This window comes from Nesoenas mayeri (assembly GCF_963082525.1).
Source record: "Nesoenas mayeri genome assembly, chromosome: 13".
NCBI classification, from domain to species: Eukaryota; Metazoa; Chordata; class Aves; order Columbiformes; family Columbidae; genus Nesoenas; species Nesoenas mayeri.
Window position 1 is genome coordinate 9302933 of NC_137550.1, and position 19708 is coordinate 9322640.

Below are 19708 nucleotides of genomic sequence, written 5' to 3' on the forward strand. Positions count from 1 at the left end.
AATTGAGCATTCTGAAGAACAACGTTTTCAGAGATTTAAATATCCAATTTAAAAATAAATAGTTATTGTTGTTGTTGTTTAATGTGCAGGGTTTATATGCAGTTCTATATTTATAATGTGGTAAACCTTCCATTGCAACTTTATGTGGCTGAAGTACAAGATTCAAGAAGCAAAATGGTTTACGGAATCAAATTTCATTATTTTTAAGCAGTTTAAAAATAGAGTGTAAAACAACATATATATATATATATATGCACACATTTTTTTATCACCTGGATTTTCTACTTGTGATCCTGTCTAGTCAGACTTAGTGGAAATAACAAAAGTATTTTTTGAAACTGGAGTCTATCACATGAACTACAATTGGAGATTATTATGAGCACCAGCCTGCAGTTGCTCATTACTACATTCAGCAATTGCTCCCGAGATGCCCAGAGCAGCCTTGGCAGCGCAGCGTGAGCGTGCCGAGCTCTGCTTCGCCGAAACACAGAGATTCTAAAAGGAATTATGATATTAAAGAAGTTCACATGGTACAGGAATAATTTGTCTCTTCTCTTAAAAAAATACATTTTAAAAAAATTTACCCCAATATCCTTCCTTAAGAAGCAGAGACCAGCAAAAGAAAGACACGATGATATTTTTGGGAAGGTGCTGGATGAAGCAGCGTTGTTGCATGGGATGTTTTTTCTGGTCTGTTACTGCTGCATTTATGTACAGTTTTGTGTATTCATCTCATGCTGTGCGGGTAAAAAGCCGCGCAGGGGAACAGTAAATTATATGGCAGAAATAAAGAAGCCATTTTGAACCAGAATTTTTAGGAGAAAAACTGAAGAATAATTTTCTTTAAAAAGTACAAAGCATTTTTCAGTAGGGAGAATAATTACTCTGGAATGTGAGCAAGTTGCTGGGTACCTGACCTGTAATTTAGGAAAACAGTGAAGGGGTTTTTATCAGTAATTATTATTATTACAGTAGAAGCATGGGGCCCCAGCGGAGCGCAGGACTCTGGTGCTGGAGATAACCTTGCCACAGGAATCCTGCCAAGCAGGAGAGGGGATGGGGCAGAGAGGAGAAGCGCTTGACCCCAGGTCATGCTGGTCACTAATGGCCACAGGGTGGCCTTGCACCCATGAGTCACCTACGGACACTCCATCTGAGTTCCCTGCAAGTCGCCTTTTGTAACACGTCACCCCCATCAGAGAGAAGGGCCGCGATGGAAGCGGGTAATGCCGTTGGTCTGCGTGAAAGAGCATCTCGAAGGCTCTGTCCCTTGTACAGGTTGTCCTGGGCAACACGGGAATCGGGTACATAGGTCTTCCTTGGAAGTTCCGAGCTGGATTCTGCTTGGTGTGTGCAGTATATGAGAACATTCATTTTTAGGGCCGTAATGATTTAATGGCTGGCTCTTTGGTTTGCCTTAATGGGATCGGCTGAGTGTAAGGTGCTTCAGACTACAAAGCATTTGCTTGTGAAGTAAATCTTTGTCACTAGTAATTTTTTTGTGTTGATAAAACTTTGTTCATGGGGGAAATAGTGGACTAAGAAATAGCATGAACAAGACCCTTTATTAAAGTGTGGTCACTGAATTCTCATAGAGAATGAACTATATGTTAGTTTTAGAAAACCTGAACATCTTTAAATTCAGGTTCTGTTATCATACACTGGATCTTAATTTTGCTTAGGAAAAAAAAAAAAGTAATAATGCTTTGCTGCTTAAAATTCGGTAGTCTACAAATTTACTGACTGGAATAGGGGTCAGTTCTGCCCTACCTGATCAGTGGTGTCATGCTAAACTTCTCTCACTTTGTGAGTTCCGATGTCCTTTGTGGTGATGAAACACTGAGATAGTATTTGATAGTGAGTGAGGCTCGTAGAACTGTCCCCCAAGTAAGCAGGCATTTGTATTATTACAGTTTTTTTGTCCCTGAAATAAGGGGCATGTCCACTGGTTCTATATCACTGTCACATGTTCCTTTGCACAGCGACAAATCAAATAGATTTACACTTTATTTCCCAAGCTCACAGAGGCAACGAGGGGGGGAAAAAAGAATGTTTGGAATTTGCAATGCTATGTGTAGCAGCTCTGCTTCAGTGGGCGAAATTTTATGTGGGGTATTAGGGTTGGCAAAAGGGGTAGGGACAATAGAGAAACTGTGATGTATTTGGTTGTGTAGCAGTGAATTCCTTAGAGGCCCCATCATTACCCACCATACTGGCCTTTCCCCACCACACCCTGGGATGCAGATGAATTTAAAGGGTGAGGGGAAGAAGGCACATGTTGCAGAACGTTTTCCATCTTGAAAGACACTGCCATCAAATTAGATTTTCAGGCCATTTTGTTTTACTGCTTTCTGCAGTGTGGTGATTTGGGAGCAATGGGAGGTTTCTACCCCAGCCATTCTTTCCTCTTGGTTACCACACACTGGGAATTGAAACTTGGGTGTCTGAGACACCTCTGTATTTTTAATGGTTTGCAATGGCTAAGTGCATAACAGAGATGCATATGGCTCATATCGAACTTGTGGCACAAACTGGTCAAAATCCTGTAATTATCTATGGAAATGGCATGGTATATCAAGAAATAATGCCATTTTTTACCAGCAGCGTATTCATTCCAGAGAGACAGGCATCATTTAGTGCTGCTTGCGTAATAAAAGCCTGGTGCACAAATGTGTTTGAGAATGCAGGTCATGGTTTTCAAATATATGAAATTCTAATGGGCATTTGAGAAAACATTCAGAAGTCACAGTCATTTCATAGGCTTTGTCCTTGCTCGGTGTTAATATCATTTTATAATTTTCCTTATTTTAAAAAAGTTTGTCATGCAGCCAGGAAACCAAAATGATACCATTTGATTTCATTACTAATGGCTTTTCCACAGGCTACTGGACTACATATTTTGAACAAAAAAAGTTGAAAAATAGGGAGTTCTGTTGATTCACTGTAGTTTCTGTTTTATGTAATCCACATTTTATGTTTAAGTTTGTCCTCATTGCTAAAAGATATATTATTCCTTTTATCCATTTGTGATGCCAAAGCACAGCAAAGACTTAACTTTTACCACTTAACTTTTTACCACAAGATAAACTTAGTGAGGTCAAACAGTAGTTCCGCCTGGGGTTGAACCCTGTAAGTTTACCTTGTGGTAAAACCTGGGCTCTCCTTGTGCTTTTGCCCTGGAATTGCTCCTGCACACCATAGTGCCTGCTCTTTATAATGCTTTTATCTTGGGACCGTTCACGGCAGTGCTAGAGGGGCAAAAAACGCCCCTTGTTTCAGCATAGAAAACGTGATTTCCATCCACATAGACTTCAAAAGACACAGCAGGAATTCTTGAGAGCCTGATTATCATGGCATAATCACATTATCAGAGAGATTAGAAGCACTTTACTGTGTCTTTATGGTTTCGTGACACTCTAAGGCACTAGATAAAATCTTCAAGTGCTGTTAAAACCTTTCTTGTAGGGCACTAAGGCAAAAGAGAGCGTTTTACCAATGAAATCACAGAGAATGTGTTTAGTTGTCGTGTCAGAGAGCTGCAGAACGTGCAGTTACTGCTCCTGACCGGCTCCTCTAGATGTGTTTCTCACAGTGCCCTGCCGCACAGCAAGACAAAAGCCGCCTGAAATTTTAATTCCTATCACTCCCGGTCATTGTGGAGCACTGTCATTAACCAGGCGATCAAACTAATTGCATACAGAAGTGTTAGCAATTCAAACAAGTGAGGAATTCCCAGTGTGTTTTGTCCAGAAGCCTTGGTGGACTCCTGGGTGCTGTTGGGTGGCTGCTCAGGTGTTGCCTGAACGACTCTGAACAACTTGTGACCACGGGACATTAAAAACTTAAAGCGGAGACTGAAAGTGAGAGCAAAGCATGTGATTTCCATAACGTGTTCCTTGTTGTGTACGGTTGCCAAGGACCACTGAAGATTTGGGGATTAATGTTATGATCATATGGTTCCCAATATAAAGGATTCCATTGATAATTAGCCCAGAGTGAAGAAAGCTAAAAATAATCAACAGAAAAGCCTTTTCGGATGTGAGCATGTGCCTCTGGAAGTGCACGCTATGGATAGTGTCTAGACAGAAAAGGTATGAAATACAAAACATGCACTTGACCTCAGTTAAAAGGCCAGGATGAAACAATCACAGCAGAAAAAGTGACACAGGGAAACCACTGCGCTTTGAAAGAAATTGCTCCAGTAGTGAAGAAACATGGAATATGGGCTGAAATGTTTTAGCCTAAACAGGTACTAAAAATGATCCCAGAAGAAGAATTTTTAAAATCAGTTACATTTCATTTCACTTTGCTTCATTATTAACATGTAAAAATGCATTTTAAAATTAACTGTAAAGTCGTTTACCTGCCAAGGCATGGAGTCAGGACTTTGTGTCTCCAGCTGAGATGACTAAAACACTTGCAGCAGGGAGCTGCATTCCTTCTGCTGTTTTAAGGAGTTAGGGAAATAGAAGGCAAACACACTACCATGAGCCTAGAGGAGAACTGAAAGAAGAGGGGTTTTTGTTAACTTCTTCCTCTGATCTGTATCTTTTAATATAAGGCTTGGTTCTTTGCATGGATAACTTCATGTAATCCACCCACTGTCTTGCCAGTAGAAAGCATAGCCCTAAACTGCCATTTTCTGCTGATTCTTTGGGACCTTAGACTCTCTTGATCTCTCAAAATGAACCAAGTAAAAAGTACAAAAATGTTAACACAAAGCTCTGCGTTAAGGGTTCACCTGAGGCAGCTTCTGAGGCTTATCAGAAATCAGAGCACCTACAGCAAAATGTTTTAAACGTTGGCTTGTTTCAGCAACGAGTAGAACAATGAGTTGTAGAAAAGGCTGCCATCTTCGGGCGATGCTCAGTCATCGCATCCTTCTTGTCGTGCTTGAGAAGCCAAAATCTGCACCCTGACTATAGGGTAATGAATGTGGAGAGCAGAGTGGAATCCATGCCGGTCTTGAGCCGACCATTGTACTAGTTCAGATTCTCTAACGTATGCTTTCCGACTGCATGTGATCCATGGACTTCTTGCATCTTGTGTTATCTTTTTGTTGTGCTTGATCTAAAGCATAAGCCAAATGTTTTTGTACTTTGCAGTTTGGAAATAGAGGTGCAAATTCAAGAAGCAGCAGCCAGTTTAATCTCAAAACACTGTTGTCTTCCCCTGTTCCTTCCTACAGCAATATGGGCAGTAATAAATCTGCCAGGAAAATGGAGATTTCTTACTATTACTCATGACTTATCCAAAACAACCTCTAAACACTCTTTATCTGAGAATGTACACAGAAAACCTCAAGACGTACTGACTACCCCGAGAGATATCAAATTGTATTAAAGATTGAGTTGGATAGAATAATTGCAAAGACGTTTTTGAACATGGCGCATTGACTTATTTTTTTTGTTGTATATTAGGGTCGCCCAGGACCAATTGGGCTTCAAGGACCAATAGGTGCACCTGGACTTACTGGCCCAGAAGGTCTGCCAGGAGCAAAAGGTGAGAGGGGAGCGGTGGGCCCCCCTGGACCAGCTGGACAGAAAGGAGACAAGGTAGGCTCAACAGTGACTTTTCCTTTTTTCCCCCCTCTGCAATAGATCTATGGCCTTGTATATATTTTTGAATGAATAAAGATAATCTTGGTCTATCTGCCATGGGGTAAGGACAAAAGAGCATTTCATTAGTACCTTCAGAGAATCTTCTTATTTTGGAAAGGAAACACAGTTCTTAAAGTTACTGAACATTGTAGCCATCCTGGTAGATGGATCAGAACCAAGTGGGTATCGTCATTGCGAACAGTCTTTCACTTCACGTGCCCGGGGAGAAAGGGCATTCAGAGAGATCTGGAGCTGATTCCTTTGTAGAAGATCCTGAGTTGGTGTCTAGAAAAGCAAAAAGAATGGGCACTAAATGAAACCTGCAATTCAGTTTTGCAGGTGCAGTTATTTTTAACAGGAATGATGTTGTAAACTAGGTCATATCAAATGGAATAACCCCTAAAGTGTGTGTGTCAGTGAATGCAGTGTGCAAGAGTAGGCAGAAGCAATATACTTTACTTCTCTGAAGCAAGAGCAGTTTAGGCTAAGTAATCTGTTTTGCTACTATCCAGAGCAGAGCAGTAAAACCAACAAACTGGTAATTACTTGCAACTCAGACAGGAGTAGTCTGAAGTTAATTCAGTGGTGTGCATATCTCTGAGTGGTGCTATCCAAGTATAGACAGAAAACCCCATAAGTTCTGTTGAAACTCTTGGAAGGTCAAGTTTAAAACCGAGGATTAAGTTTATTCTGGATTGTTTATTTTCCTGGCATCGTGTTTTCCCCAGATGTGCAGTAGGAGATTATATTTTTACTTTAAATTGCCTGATTAAAACATTCCTGCAACACTGAGTTGGCACCCAGTCAAGCTCAGATGCTCAGTTCCTGTCTTCACTGACCCCTGTGGTCAGAGAGAATCTGCATGAGATAATTTCCTCCTTTTGGTTTTGAAAGCTAAAGTCCAAGACTGAAAATGTTGGAGTGAAAAGTATCTCACAGGTAACTGACATATACAGATTGATGAGGTGAAATATAATGTGTACTTTTTTTCTTCAGGGCCCAATGGGAGTTCCAGGATTTCAAGGCATCAATGGGATCCCAGTAAGTTTGCATCTGTACAAATAAATCATCAGAATGTTACAACCAAAAGGATATAAGCACAATGAGACTGTCCTAGCACATGCATTGGGTATCTTGCAAGTGCTCGCTGCTCTCTGGAGGGAAATGGCAGTGTTTGCTAGTCTACCTGGTGGTCCCACGGTGGTTTGTTAGAGGTTTGGATCCTATTATGGGATGATAGTAAGTTGATATGTATCAGGAAGAGAGCCTGAGTGATATGGGGCTACACTGCATCATTGATAAGCTTTTCTTTCAGCACCATGTCTAGAAAATACCATATCATAAAATCATAGACTTATGGAATTGAAAGGAACCTCAGCCCAACAGGCATGATCAGCTGTGCTACAGGCCATTTTTAGTATGTGTTTCCTAACCAGTTCTTAAAACCTTATAATGATGGAGACTCTAACTTCTTTTGCCTAATTTCAGTCTTTCTTTCTGCAGTTTAAACCTCTTAGTTCTCATCTTACTCATCATGGACACAGAGAGCAGATTGTACCCATTTACTTTGTATTATAACCTTCTTGCATGTGATAACTTCTCAGGTCACCCTCAGTCTTCTTTTTCTATGATGTGAGTGAAAACAGTGGTTAGAGCTGGGGCCCTCCGGAGATTCATTCCTTCTTCAGTGGGTGCTAGCTCTGGTTTAGATCTGAGCCTTGCAGAAACCTAAGACAGGAAAGAGATAATTGCTGCATTTTCCAAATGACAGAGGATGGTAACCACTTTCTCTAACCATCAGGATTTTTTTTTTGTTTGTTTCTTTCATTCTTTAGAGCTTTAACATTCTAGTGGTGGTTGTTTCCTTTACCGTACAAAAGTTATGTGCCTAGAGTATTTTGACCAGCTTTCTTTTGCTTTGGTTTTCCCCAGTGTTTTTTGCAAAGGTGTCTTACAGGGGAGTTTTAGCTGGACCAGCTTTAGAAATTGCCCCAAACTTCCTTTCTCTCTCTATTTAGCTCATGTTGCTTTTTCCTTCTGGTATTACAATTCTCTTTCTTTCCTTGATGCTGTTTTCCATCTTTTGTATCCTTGTGCCTTCAGACTATGCTCATGCTCTTTCTCATCTTCTCTACTTCCTCAGTTCACCAAGAGCTCCAACAGTTGAGCTCTGTTTTCTTACTTCCTATCAAAAACTGAATTGTTTTGGTAGATTGGCTGGAAATGCACAGTTGGCCCTGTAAATGAGCTTGCTTGATTCCCCTTCCTTCTTGGCCCTTGTCCTTCTCTCCCCCTCCGCTCATCCTTGCCTGTTTTCTCTCTTGCTCTACTCCCTTGCTGCTATTTTTTTCTTTTCCCACCAGCCAAACCTCCTGCTCTGAAGAGAACAAGCTGTTCCCATAATACTTAATTTAATTGAACACACTGTGGGAACGTGCTGTTCTCAGGGTATTTTTTCAGATGAGGCTCTAGAGAAAGGGGATTCCCAACAATGAGTGAAGGCAGAGATAGAGCAGCAGCCATTGCCAGGTAGTTGGCAGCAGCAGGCATTCCAAGGAGAGAGTAGGGGAGGCAGATGAGAGGATTCAAAGCCTCCAGCATTCGCAGATGTACTTTGTCTGCTTTACACTATTCTGCAGGTGGGCGAACAGGAGAGACAGATCTTACTGCTCGTGAGCAGCAAAGTGCTCACCACTGTGGCTCCTCTGTGTCTCAACTGCAGGACAGAAAAATGGGAAAGGAAACTAATTCATATTGTTTACATTGAGATAAATACTTCCAAAAATATTTATGCTTTTGCCAGTCGCATTTCAGGGTAGGGAGTAGCTTAGGTTTGTTGTGAAATGTATATGAACATATGTGCATTATATGGGTGTGTGAAATGCCAGAAAAGGAGAGAGAGCATGTGTGTGCTGATACATGTAAGAGAGAATTAAAAATATATTGCTATCTCTGCACAAGAATTAACATCAAAATATGAAGAGAGATTCTTTATAGTATGCAGCTATGTTAGCAAGGGCAGGTATATTTTAGTTATGGCCAAAAGACTTGCAAAGCTGTGGTTCAGAGGGGAATCCCACTATTGACATTAAGGGCAGTGGTGTTCCACAGCGTTCCCTTGGGGAACACTGGTGGCAAGTAAATCATGTTGTTGCAGCTGGCCTGACTAATCCCTTTAACTTAGTAAATACAGCCGCTACATGTGTTTATCACTAGTCTTTCTGTGTCACGCTGTAGAAGAAACCCTCAACTCCTTAGCCCTACTCAAGAAGTTTATTTTTTCCCATGGGGCCAGATTCAAGGATACCTCTGGCAAAGGCTGCACCTGGAGCCAGGAGCTGTATATAGCTCTTCATTAACCGTCCAAGGAGTTTTAGAAGGAAGTATTTCTATGAGAAGTACCATGATAGCTACATGGAGATGCAAAGTTCTCTGTTCTGTGACCCTCCTAGAGGAAATACAAGCACTTGGCAGTAACTGTAAAAAGGCCACTTTGCCGTAGCAATCCATGAAAGTACTTATTCAATTAGTTTTGTGTTCAGCCTTAATTGCATTTGTTTCCTTGTTTTTAAATATTTGTTGAGCTCTCCTGTTGGGATCGCCTTTGTGCTGCTTGATTTAGAAAGGAGGCCCCTTGGGATCACGGTGGTAATGTATGAGCAAGAGTCAGGTAAAGCAAGGAGCTAGATGAACCGTTCAGATTTCCTTATCTGTCTCACAGAGAATGTCCCCTTCTGTGAGAACAGAGAGCACAAGCGATCTCTCCAGCCTGTGTTTTAGCTCAGGTCTGTGAACTAGTCACCCTGCCACGTATAAGGAAAGCCTGTAAAAGCACCTGTGGTGAATTGGTACATCTGCCAAAAAACAAGAATTAGAGGGGGTGAGAGCGGTGAAACTATTAACCATCGTTTTTCAGGTCAGACAGGGTCTTTAAATCAAGATTTTAAAGAAACGGCTCATTTAAGCCAGAACTTTACAACTCTCAAGGAAGTCAGTGTGGGTGCTCAATATCTCCTCAGGTAAGGTTCTTAAAACAAAACATTGTGAACTCTGATAGCAGATTAGCTCAAAAGTAGGAAATGCTGTGGATTATTTTCCTAAAGCAGAAGACATGGTGTGTGCACGTGTGTCAGTCTGTGTCATGCTTTGGCTTAGAACCACAGACATGGATGCCATGGGATTAAGTAACAGGGCCACAGATTTATTGAATACACATAAGCAATCACTGTGGACAGCACACTTTATATCCTCTCTTTGTGAGCCCTCCTCACTTATTGAGAGGATACTAAAATCATTTTGGGCCACTTACAGACTGTGTTGGGCCAAGAGTTAGGTCTCAGCCAAAGCATTTCCCAAGACATGAGGCCACCGGTGAGCTCTGTGCTCTGGGCTGGCTCTTGGCCAGCACTGAGGGCTCAGTAGCTTGGCTCCTGTTGTCTGGCTCTGAGGGGCAGATTTTGGCTGTTCAGCTTCACTAAGTCCTGCAGCTGGTCACCTTATGCTGTAACCAGATACATGGGCACTTGTCCCACACAGCTTCTGTTTATGTTGATGCTGTAAACAAAGACCTGATAGATGTTGCCCACTCTGGCGTCCCCCTGCAGTCACAGCCTGTCCCCTCAGAGACTCGCTGCTCTTGGCTGTGACATCCCACATGGATGGAGGAAGGTGGGTTGCCACTGGTTTGGTCCAGCTTTGGGAACCAAATGAAATAATTTCTAAGAGACAAGCACAAGTGGCAGTAAATTGGTGCTTCAGCCTTCTCCTGTGGCCTGGCAAGTCCCTGCTTGCACACCACATGTGGGTGTTTTCACAAACAGACTTTAGTCATCAGGGCAACTGATATGCAGTATGCAGCGGTGCCTGATGCTAATGCTTTGTAATGACTTCATTCCATGTCCTGAGGCCTTGTTTAATCTCAAACTTTTACTTGTCTGGGTGAGCTGCCTTGATCCTATAGTGGAGACACACTTGGCGTTCATTTAGGTTGCATCTTGTTGACTGACAGAGAGCAGATCTGGGCTCTCTCCACTCCTCTCCATTTTGTTGGCACAAAGAGCAAAATGCCAAATGAGCTGGACCAAGGAACTCATCTGTTTGGAAATTAGCCCCATTAAGAAACAGAACAGTTATTTCTCTGCTGTGTTGGTTTCCTGCTCCAACTCGCCTGTTCTGCCTGAGCTTATGTCTACACAGGGAAGAGGTAGGTGTGAGTAAGCACGAGTGTGTGATGGCCCTCGTGACAACAGCTGAGCACAGTGATGAGCTCAAGCATTCCTGTAATTACAACCTAAGTTGTTCTGCATCCTTGGGAAAGTCACTCTGCTACTGTGTGCCCCCAGCTCGTGATCCGTAAAATGAAGATTACAGCATTCCCGCATTTTTGCAAGGCATTTTAAGATCCATAGATAAAAGGCTTTACATTACTGCAAAGTTCTCATTGGGTTTGGTCAGAGCATATGTTTTTGGCTTGGACTGGGAAGGCCTTTAGCAACACAAGTGTGTTTTGTTTTAAGTGTCAGGCATGAAGTATTATTAATGTTCTGCTTTATCTCCATTTTATCCCTGTTTACTTTTACTTTCCTAGTGTGAGTCATAACGTGTTTAATGCCATATCTTAAGGATGAATCTTTGGGATCAAACAAAAGTACTTTTGGGATGAGTCAAGATCAGGGTGTACAGAGGGGAGGGTGAGAACTGTCAGTTACTGTCTCCATAAGTTTCATTTTTCTTCCTGCCACAAAACACCGTATTTGAGAGCCACAGAACTGATCTCTGTGAAAAGGAGGATAGAAGGAGCTGCTTCATACCTGGGTAGTGTCACTGACAGTTCTGCCTTTCTGTGTTTTGCCTACCTGTACCCTTACAACACTGAAGAGAAATTAACTGAAGTCTCAAACTTTGATCTCCTTTATACCAGTACCATGCTGAGTAAATTCTAGCCGATTTAACAGAGCTATATCAGGGCAAAAGAGGTGTGAAATCAGCATTAGGTACAATTGTATTCTACTCTGCTTGATTAATAATTGACCATTACAAATACTTTCTTTTAAATGCTGTTAGTTTAATTAGGTCTTTCTCCCAGTTGCATTGCCTAATGTTTAATATAACAAGAAAAGTTGTTTTGCTTAAGTGCCCTGATATGGAGCTGTAACATCTGTTGAACTAGGAAAGGGAAGAACCCACGATGGAGAGGAAGAGAAGTCACTGAAACTTTAGGCAGACTGGAATCATAAATGCTCAGTATTGTTAAGTCTGCCTCTGCCCTTGTTTTTACATGAGTAACTTCCATTCCCAGTGTCAGGTGCACCCTTAGAGCTGTTCTACACTGTGTTGCATGCTGTATATTTCAGGCTGCTGTGGGATGAGTATTGCCTTTTTGGGACCTAGTCATGCACAAGTTATGTACTTCAGAAAATTATCCCTCAGAGAAAAAGATGATTAAATGAATGCAGCCAATGTTCTAGGGTTTAAGCTTTGGGGAGGATAAACAACACTGGCCAAAGAAGCTCATTCTGTTGCAGTCTGTAATACACCGAACTTGAGTGGGACTTGTGTATTTCTTTTGTTTTGTGCTGCCATTTGGAAGATATCACTTTTCTGGGGACAGTATTACTAATACAATAATTAATCCTGTCAGCCATTCTCTCATTTTCCCCTTTACACAGGGTCACCCTGGACAATCTGGACCTAGAGGTCAGCCTGGCCTCGATGGCTGCAATGGTACCACTGGGAGTCCTGGCGTTTCTGGATCAGATGGGTTTCCTGGCCTGCCTGGGTTGCCTGTACGTCCCAACTCAAATATGGTCTTCTGTACTCACTAAGCCAGGATGTGCTTTTCATGCCATTGTTGGAAAAGTAACTCCCAAGTACTTTGGAAGAACCCTAATAGCCCTAAGTTTATTAGCATTGTTAGAGTTCAGTATAATTTTCATATTGAAATTATGTGGAGATACACGTTTATCTGCATTGACTGTAGAGAAAGGGAAGGTAGCTAGGTCATGCTCCATTCTCTGTTTTAAGTGGGTAAGATTGGTTATAAGAGCTCCACTCTTAGATCCTTTTGGGATCTGTAGTGCTTTATAAAACTGCATTGTTATTTTTGAAGTGTAAGCAAAAAATATTTGACTCGATATTAAAATATTTGACAAATATTTGAATATTTGTTCACATTTGAAGTCTGATCTTACAAACACAGGTCATGTGAGTAACTATACGTGTAGTGGAGCTGCTTTGCACGTATGCATTTAGGAAGAAAATGCATCTAGGGGATGTAAATAATGCCATTTGTTTCAGTTTTTCTAAATTCTGCTAAGACATTTTTATGTGTCCCCCAGAACTGATGTTCATATGATGTTGAAAAATACTGAAGCGATAAGATCAAACTGAAATTCTGTTTCCTAAATTAACTGATTTACTCACACCTACTGCTCAAATTTCTATTTTATAATGGTTTCTATGATTGCATTTTTGGCTAAAAAAGCTACTTGGATCAGCCAACCCATCTCAAATTAATTTGGCAATTAAATGCAATTGCCCCCAATAAACTGGATGGGATGATCAAGGTTAAAATAAATTGGGTAAATCTATCTTTTGCAGTTGACTGCAGCTGGGAGTTTTCATTGTTCATTATGCTGAATATAAATCCTTTCAACACAAAATCAGTATCTTTCCCAGAAATTTATTTTTTACTTTTTTGTTTTGTTTTTTTTAAATCAGGGTCGTCCTGGCCCAAAAGGCCTTAAAGGGGAACCTGTTTTTGCACAAGGCAGTCTTAAAGGAATGAAGGTAGGACTTGTCATCTCATAAGAGAATATACAGTACAAGAAACACTTTGATGTCCTACAGCTTGCAGGGCTTATGCTGCGTGTTAGGTTGCTCGTGATGTGGGTATCCTGGGCATGTCCAGTGCAGAGCCGTGAAAAAGGCCTCGTAATAACTTAATTACTGACAGCACAGAATGCTCTCAGAACTTGGAATTGCTTGCTTGTGGCAGAGATGTTGCTCATCCCATGCTGGGACATTGCTCGTCCTGTTCCAGGACAGTGTAGGTGCTGGGCCTGTCTCTGGAGAGCTCCCACCATTCGGTTGTGCAGCCAAACCGTGGATGTGAGGAATTTCTTGTAAGCTTATCCTGACTTATATGAGGTAGCATAAAAAAGATGTGGTTCTTTGTTGCCTTGAAACAAATACTCACCAGCTCACCATGGGTTTGATTATTTTTTTCCAGAAATACTAGGTTTGGAATAAATCTACGAAGGATTCAGTACCTCTCGTGGTACCTCTTGTGGTACTGAATTCAGTAATATTAAGCAGCCTCGTGCTTCATTAAATATTGAAAATATTAAGAAAATTATTCTGTCACTTAAGGCCCCTTACACTAACTTTGTTGGTCCAAATTAAGAACTTTTCTAAAATTCTACCTACATTAGATACACTGATAAGTTGGTAAAAGTTATAGATCTTTATTTTTTTACTTCAGTGTTTAAGGGAAATACAGATAATTATATATAATAATGATACGCTTTTACATATTTTATAGTAGTTTTGTAATGAGAGTTTTTATAGTGTATTTTCCAGTGGTTTTACAATTAATACAGGGATTTTTATATGACTTTAATTTCTCTAAAATGGTTGTTGTTTCTCCAGAGTTTTGGAATCTCTCCATAAATATGGAAGCACAGATGTCAAAATAACTTCCCATTGACACTTGATCTAATATTAGTTAACAGTAAATATTTCTATTTGTACAAAACTTATTGTTCCTTATGGCTTGTTGCAATAACATAGTGTAATTTTTACTCATACGTTTATAATTTTTAGGGAGAAAATGGTCTTCCTGGATTGGATGGAATTTCTGTAAGTTATTTAATTTGGGGAATAATGATTTTAAAGAGTATTAAGTAGGTTCTTAAGGATACTTTTCAAATTAGTGGGCCATGTATTTACCTGTGTGATACCAGTAGCATGAGCAATTCCAGCTTTGTCGTGGTTTGAGTGGATCCATATTATGGTAGAGGAAGTTCCATTTTTGCTATTATCTATTCTGTTTTTTGGAATCAAACTTTCTTCTGCCATTGAACTCTGTAACTTTGATTTTAAAACACTTCTAATAATATGAAATGGATTGTTATAGTATTTAAATTGGCGTGGTTAATGAGGGAATATTACTTAATGTTTCCTGAGACTCACTTTGCCTTTGGCTGGGGTTTGATGGGGTAAGTGCTACACACTATCTATTTTCCTATGTTGTTCTCATAGGGCCCAAAAGGTTTCCCAGGTCCCATAGGTGCTGCAGGCCCTATAGGATTACCAGGTTTGCAGGTAAGAGATGTCAGCTGTTGCACTTGTTGGTAGAACAGTTCAAAATGTTGGTAGTTTTCCATGCTTGTCTGTGTTTGTGTCATGACAGCAAGCAAAAGTGTGTGCTCATCTAGAGAAGGACTGAGCACAGCTGAATTCAAGCACAGAATACCTGAATGTAGATAGTTTGATCTCTTCACGAGAGGGAAGGCTCCTCTCTGGAGTGGTGTTCAGAGCAGCAATTGTGAACAAGGGCTCCAGGAAAGCCCTGGGGTGCTGTGTACAAACACCACGTTATGCTATTCTGAGCACCTCCTCATCTCGGGGCTAGAGGAATGATGCTGATCTCTGCGTGTTGGGAGCCTTTCTCATCATGAAATATGCAAAGATTTCCTTTTTCAAGATGTTAGCAGAGAGTTTCCATTGGCCAGAGGTAAAAATGAACTATGCGTTTGTTGCTTTTAAGCTGAAGTTTGCTGTTAGTTATCCACAGTACCAAAGGGCCATGCTGTCTGTGATGGATGTGAAGGCCTGGACGTCATCTGTATTAGTTAGTTTTGCTTTGGGGGCGAGAGGTGAAAGTTCAGGTTCCACTGCACATCCCAGCATTGTTCCAATTGTGTGCATCCTAATGTAGTCAAAAGAATTAAAATCTTGATCTTGTTCACGTTTAGGGTCCAATGGGTCCCCCTGGGCCACCAGGTCCAAAAGTAAGTACCTGCCTTTCCTGTCTTCTTTCTACACCTGTTTTTTGGCTTTTTGTAACAGTGCTGTGGGTCTAGATGATAGTGGTGCTGTTGTTTTATTATTCATTCATCATCATTCTTTTCTCTACTAGGGTAACATGGGATTAGGCTTTCAAGGAGAGAAAGGAGAAAAGGTGAGTGAAACTTGTTCTGTTATGGAAAGAGCATGAAATAATACTCTAGTGTTCCATCATATCTCAATACTCTAGGAAGTGGCTAGATTCTGGTGTTTTCTTCCTTTCCCTTTAGTCTCTTGGACCGATTGGCGATCCAAATACTAAAGAGTCTTGCTGGTTCTTTATCTGTTGGTACACAAAAAAAGGATAGCAGCTTGTTCTGGATGAAGAGGGGGAAGGCGAAAAATGTCAGTTTAGTGCAATATTTTCGTGGTTATTGGGAAATGAGCTCCTTAGACATCTTTTTAATCTCTTTCTCAGTTTCTTTGGACTCTCATATTGAATCGTTCTACTGACTTTATTCTTTGTGACTTTCATAGTATTCTTTGGGTCAACCAAAGTGTCATTTATAGTCTCACTATCCTAAATGGGTGTCCTGTAGTAAGTGTGAGAATTTACACTGACATAATGGGCCTTCTCAAAGCTCTCAATTTGGGACTTGACTCTGCTGTTAAAATTGGTTCTCATTATCCTACATTTCTAATTGTTTCTTGTCTTCTTTTGTATATCACTCCAAAGTTTTTCTGGAATATTTTCATGTTGATTCAAAAGCTGAGCCTTTTTTTTTTTCCTTGCCATGTTTTATAGCCACAACTCTTCTGAAACACAATTAATGCATTTTGTTCATATTAATTTTCGGTCTGTTCTGTGGAGTTCCATGACCGAACTCCTGTGCCAGCATTCAGGTGCACTGATATTATGTGCGTGGGCTATAATTAGAGAGGCTTTTTTCTGATCCACAAGCCACATTCATGTGAATTCAAACATGTTCTGCCTATGTTAGTAGCTTTCTCTTTTGCCAACAGGGTGATGTAGGGCTGCCTGGCCCTCCAGGTCCCCCACCATCCACTGGAATACTGGAATTCATGGGATTTCCAAAAGGCAAGCAAGGAGAAAAGGTCTGTAAATTCACTTTACAAACCCTCCCCCTTCCAATGCTCCTTCATTCAAGGCTGAATGAAACTACTGGACAGCGAGGGCTCTTATATTTCCAAATCAAAATCTTTTTCTGTACTAGTTTAATGTGCCAGATGGCTATTGAATAAATATATTCTTAGCTGAGAGCATTGTGGACCAGTGGAGAATGCATACCTCTCAGAAGGAGAAATCTGAAAGCTAATTAAAGATTTTCCTCATTAATCCTAAAAATAAATGAACTGTAGTTTGTTTCTGTTGGACCTGTGAAATTGTGTAAAGTGAAGCAAAAAAAGCCAAATCCATTTAGAAAAATAAATAAAAGCTCCATCACTTTTGCTTTGGCTATGATGCATGCTACTCTGAAATAATCAGATATCTCTCCTTTACTCTGTTATCCTGACATTTACTGAGATACATATTTAGCTCATCAGTGCTTTTATAAAAGCTGTATGGATCTTGAGTTAAAGATTCTCTATATGCATGAAATTTAGGCATACTGAATTAACTTAGGACCTATACAGACTGGTTCGGGAGCCCAGTCTGAGCTTGCCTAAGCCCCTGCATAAGTCACGGGGGAGATTGTCTTACTTGGTGGAGTCATATTAGTGTGAGGTGGAATTCAAACAAACACCATTCCTTTTGCCTCGCTCTTGAATTTGTAAGCAGGATTGTGAAGATATTATGCTATCTCGTCATATATGATTTCACTGCTTTTGATGAAGGGCTGTGCGTGTTCCGGTCCCCTAGATGATGAAAGGAAATGCTTCTGGATTTGATATCCAAAATCAGCAATTAGTGGAGGGCAGCAGAACAATAGTTCCCGAGTAGTGGCCGCTGAAGCCATAGGAAGTGGTGACAGACAGTCTGTTGCATGCTTTGTGCTGAGGCTACGCTACAGGGTGGATCAAAAAGATGGACCCATTTTGAAATCGCTATATCTCTGCAACCATAAACTGCCCATGAATGAAACTCTTGTCATTTGAAATGGGAGGCATAGAGTTTTCACCTCAGAACCAGAGTCACAGCACTGGTGACCTCGGCGGAAGAAGAAACTTGGAGAGGCGTTTGGGACAAATTCAACTATTGTCTCAGTGTTGTCTATACAGCAGGCGAAGGGGACACAGAGCATTTAAATGGTATAAAAAGCATTAAAATGTTACTAAAACTTGATAACACATTAAACCATTTGTAAATTTTTGTGTAACTGTAACATGTTGCCATCGTGAAATATATTGCTTGGAAATTGGGTCCACCTTTTTGAAACACTCTGCATATCTGGCACATGATGAGGCAGATGAAGTATACTTGCTGATAAATGAACTGCAAGGCCTTTCTTTAGGAGTCAGGAGCATGATGAGTGAGGGGATGGGGAAGGTCGTGCTTTCATGGACACAGTGATTTATTGTGTTTACTTCTTCCTTTTGTCAGGGTGAGCCAGGTCCTCAAGGATTCCCTGGAGAAAAAGGATTGCCTGGCCTGCCGGTAAGGACAGAGAAGAGCTTTTAATATTAATATGTGCCTGGTGTGGGTTAGATGGTTCAACATCCTCTGAATAGCTCACAAGGTCTCTACAGGAGTTTCTAGGCAACAGAGTATTTTGAAAATCTGATTAACGTGTCCACAAGACTTTTTGAAAAGTGTAACTGTAATCTGCTATTTTTTTCGTCCTGGAGATACGAAGAAGATAATACTGTCCTGCTATAGACGTTACAAAGCAGGCGTCATTTCAGTACATGTAATCTGCAGTTTGCAGACACCTGCAAGTAGACATACCCTTTCCGTGGCCACTTGATGGCAGTGTTTCTTGATGTCCCACATGTATTTTTTTTTTACATAGTATTTTTTTCCTTCAATGAAGTCTAAACATATTTTTTATTCTTTTATTTTAAAGTGGTAAAGCACATGCAGGTCTTTCTGCTTGTCTATATATATCTAGTTTTCAAATGGGCTGTTTAACATTAGTGCTCATAAGCTTGGGAATGTGTAGCATCTTCTCTGTATGAATCAAGAGCAACAATTTATCCCTGGATTCCAGAGAGCTATCTCCCAGCTTATAACCTTTTGTAAACACAGGTTATTTTGATAAGTTTAGGGAATAAATATTTTGTGGAAGTTCTGACTAATAAGATAAATTGTTTGCCAGTTTCTTCAACATACAGATGTTCTTAGTAGAAAGACGTGCAAGAAAAACCTGTACACGAAGGACAGTTTGTTATTAGCCTTTCTGGACATGTTCCATTATGTGCATGTTTAGCTTTATGCATCACAAGAGGCCCATTGAGGCTGGCAGGGTTGAACATATGTGTGAACTTAACCACAACCATAAGATATTTCAAGATCGAAGCCTGAAAATTGCTTAACTACTGTAACGCTCGCTGAAATTAAATCCTGGTGTTCTATCTCTGGATTGAGTCTTCTTGCTGACTGGGAAAAGCACCAAACATTTCCAAATGTTGAGCGTGAAGATGCTTGTTTTGTGTCATTCTTGGGCTTTAGAAATGAAAAAGCATGTTCTGAGCACTCCCTTGAGCTGCTGTTAAGAAATGAGATTTGAAATAATTTCTAAATGTAGACTACAATAGACAGCAGCACCCTGTTCTATTAATAGATGGATTTGTGCTCAGTGTGTTTTACAGCTGAAATATTCAGTTCCAAACAGACTACAGATTTAACGTTAACATTTTTCTTCAGGGCTTTGGAGGTGTTGGAGAAAAAGGAGAAAAAGGTGTGCCTGGCTTACCGGGTGGCAGGGTAGGTAACTTTACAAAGTCCTTAAATGCCTGTTTTTGAGCACATGAAGTGGGACTTCCATCAACAGCAGCATTCCCAAAGCATGTAGGAGACATGTAGCAGACAGAGGACTGGGTGCCACAGGAGCCAGCGCCATACAACAACAGAACCAATAGATAGTTCTTATCTCAGTGAAGCCTCAGATTAAAGGTGGGATGAAATCTATACACAGACA

At 40.7% G+C, this 19708-nt stretch overlaps 1 protein-coding gene across 1 annotated transcript in view; it reads left to right on the forward strand.

Annotated features, from left to right (window-relative positions):
* The window catches only part of COL4A6 (collagen type IV alpha 6 chain), a gene marked incomplete at both ends in the record, with an annotated part of 120696 nt that overhangs the window by 70709 nt on the left and 30279 nt on the right, over positions 1 to 19708 (forward strand). Inside the window, 11 exons of the mRNA XM_080352543.1 lie at positions 5421 to 5555; positions 6597 to 6641; positions 12269 to 12385; positions 13320 to 13388; positions 14424 to 14459; positions 14862 to 14924; positions 15578 to 15613; positions 15742 to 15783; positions 16632 to 16724; positions 18172 to 18225; positions 19435 to 19494. Coding sequence (XP_080208669.1) covers positions 5421 to 5555; positions 6597 to 6641; positions 12269 to 12385; positions 13320 to 13388; positions 14424 to 14459; positions 14862 to 14924; positions 15578 to 15613; positions 15742 to 15783; positions 16632 to 16724; positions 18172 to 18225; positions 19435 to 19494 — 750 coding nt within the window. The remainder of the gene's footprint in view (positions 1 to 5420; positions 5556 to 6596; positions 6642 to 12268; positions 12386 to 13319; positions 13389 to 14423; positions 14460 to 14861; positions 14925 to 15577; positions 15614 to 15741; positions 15784 to 16631; positions 16725 to 18171; positions 18226 to 19434; positions 19495 to 19708) is intronic.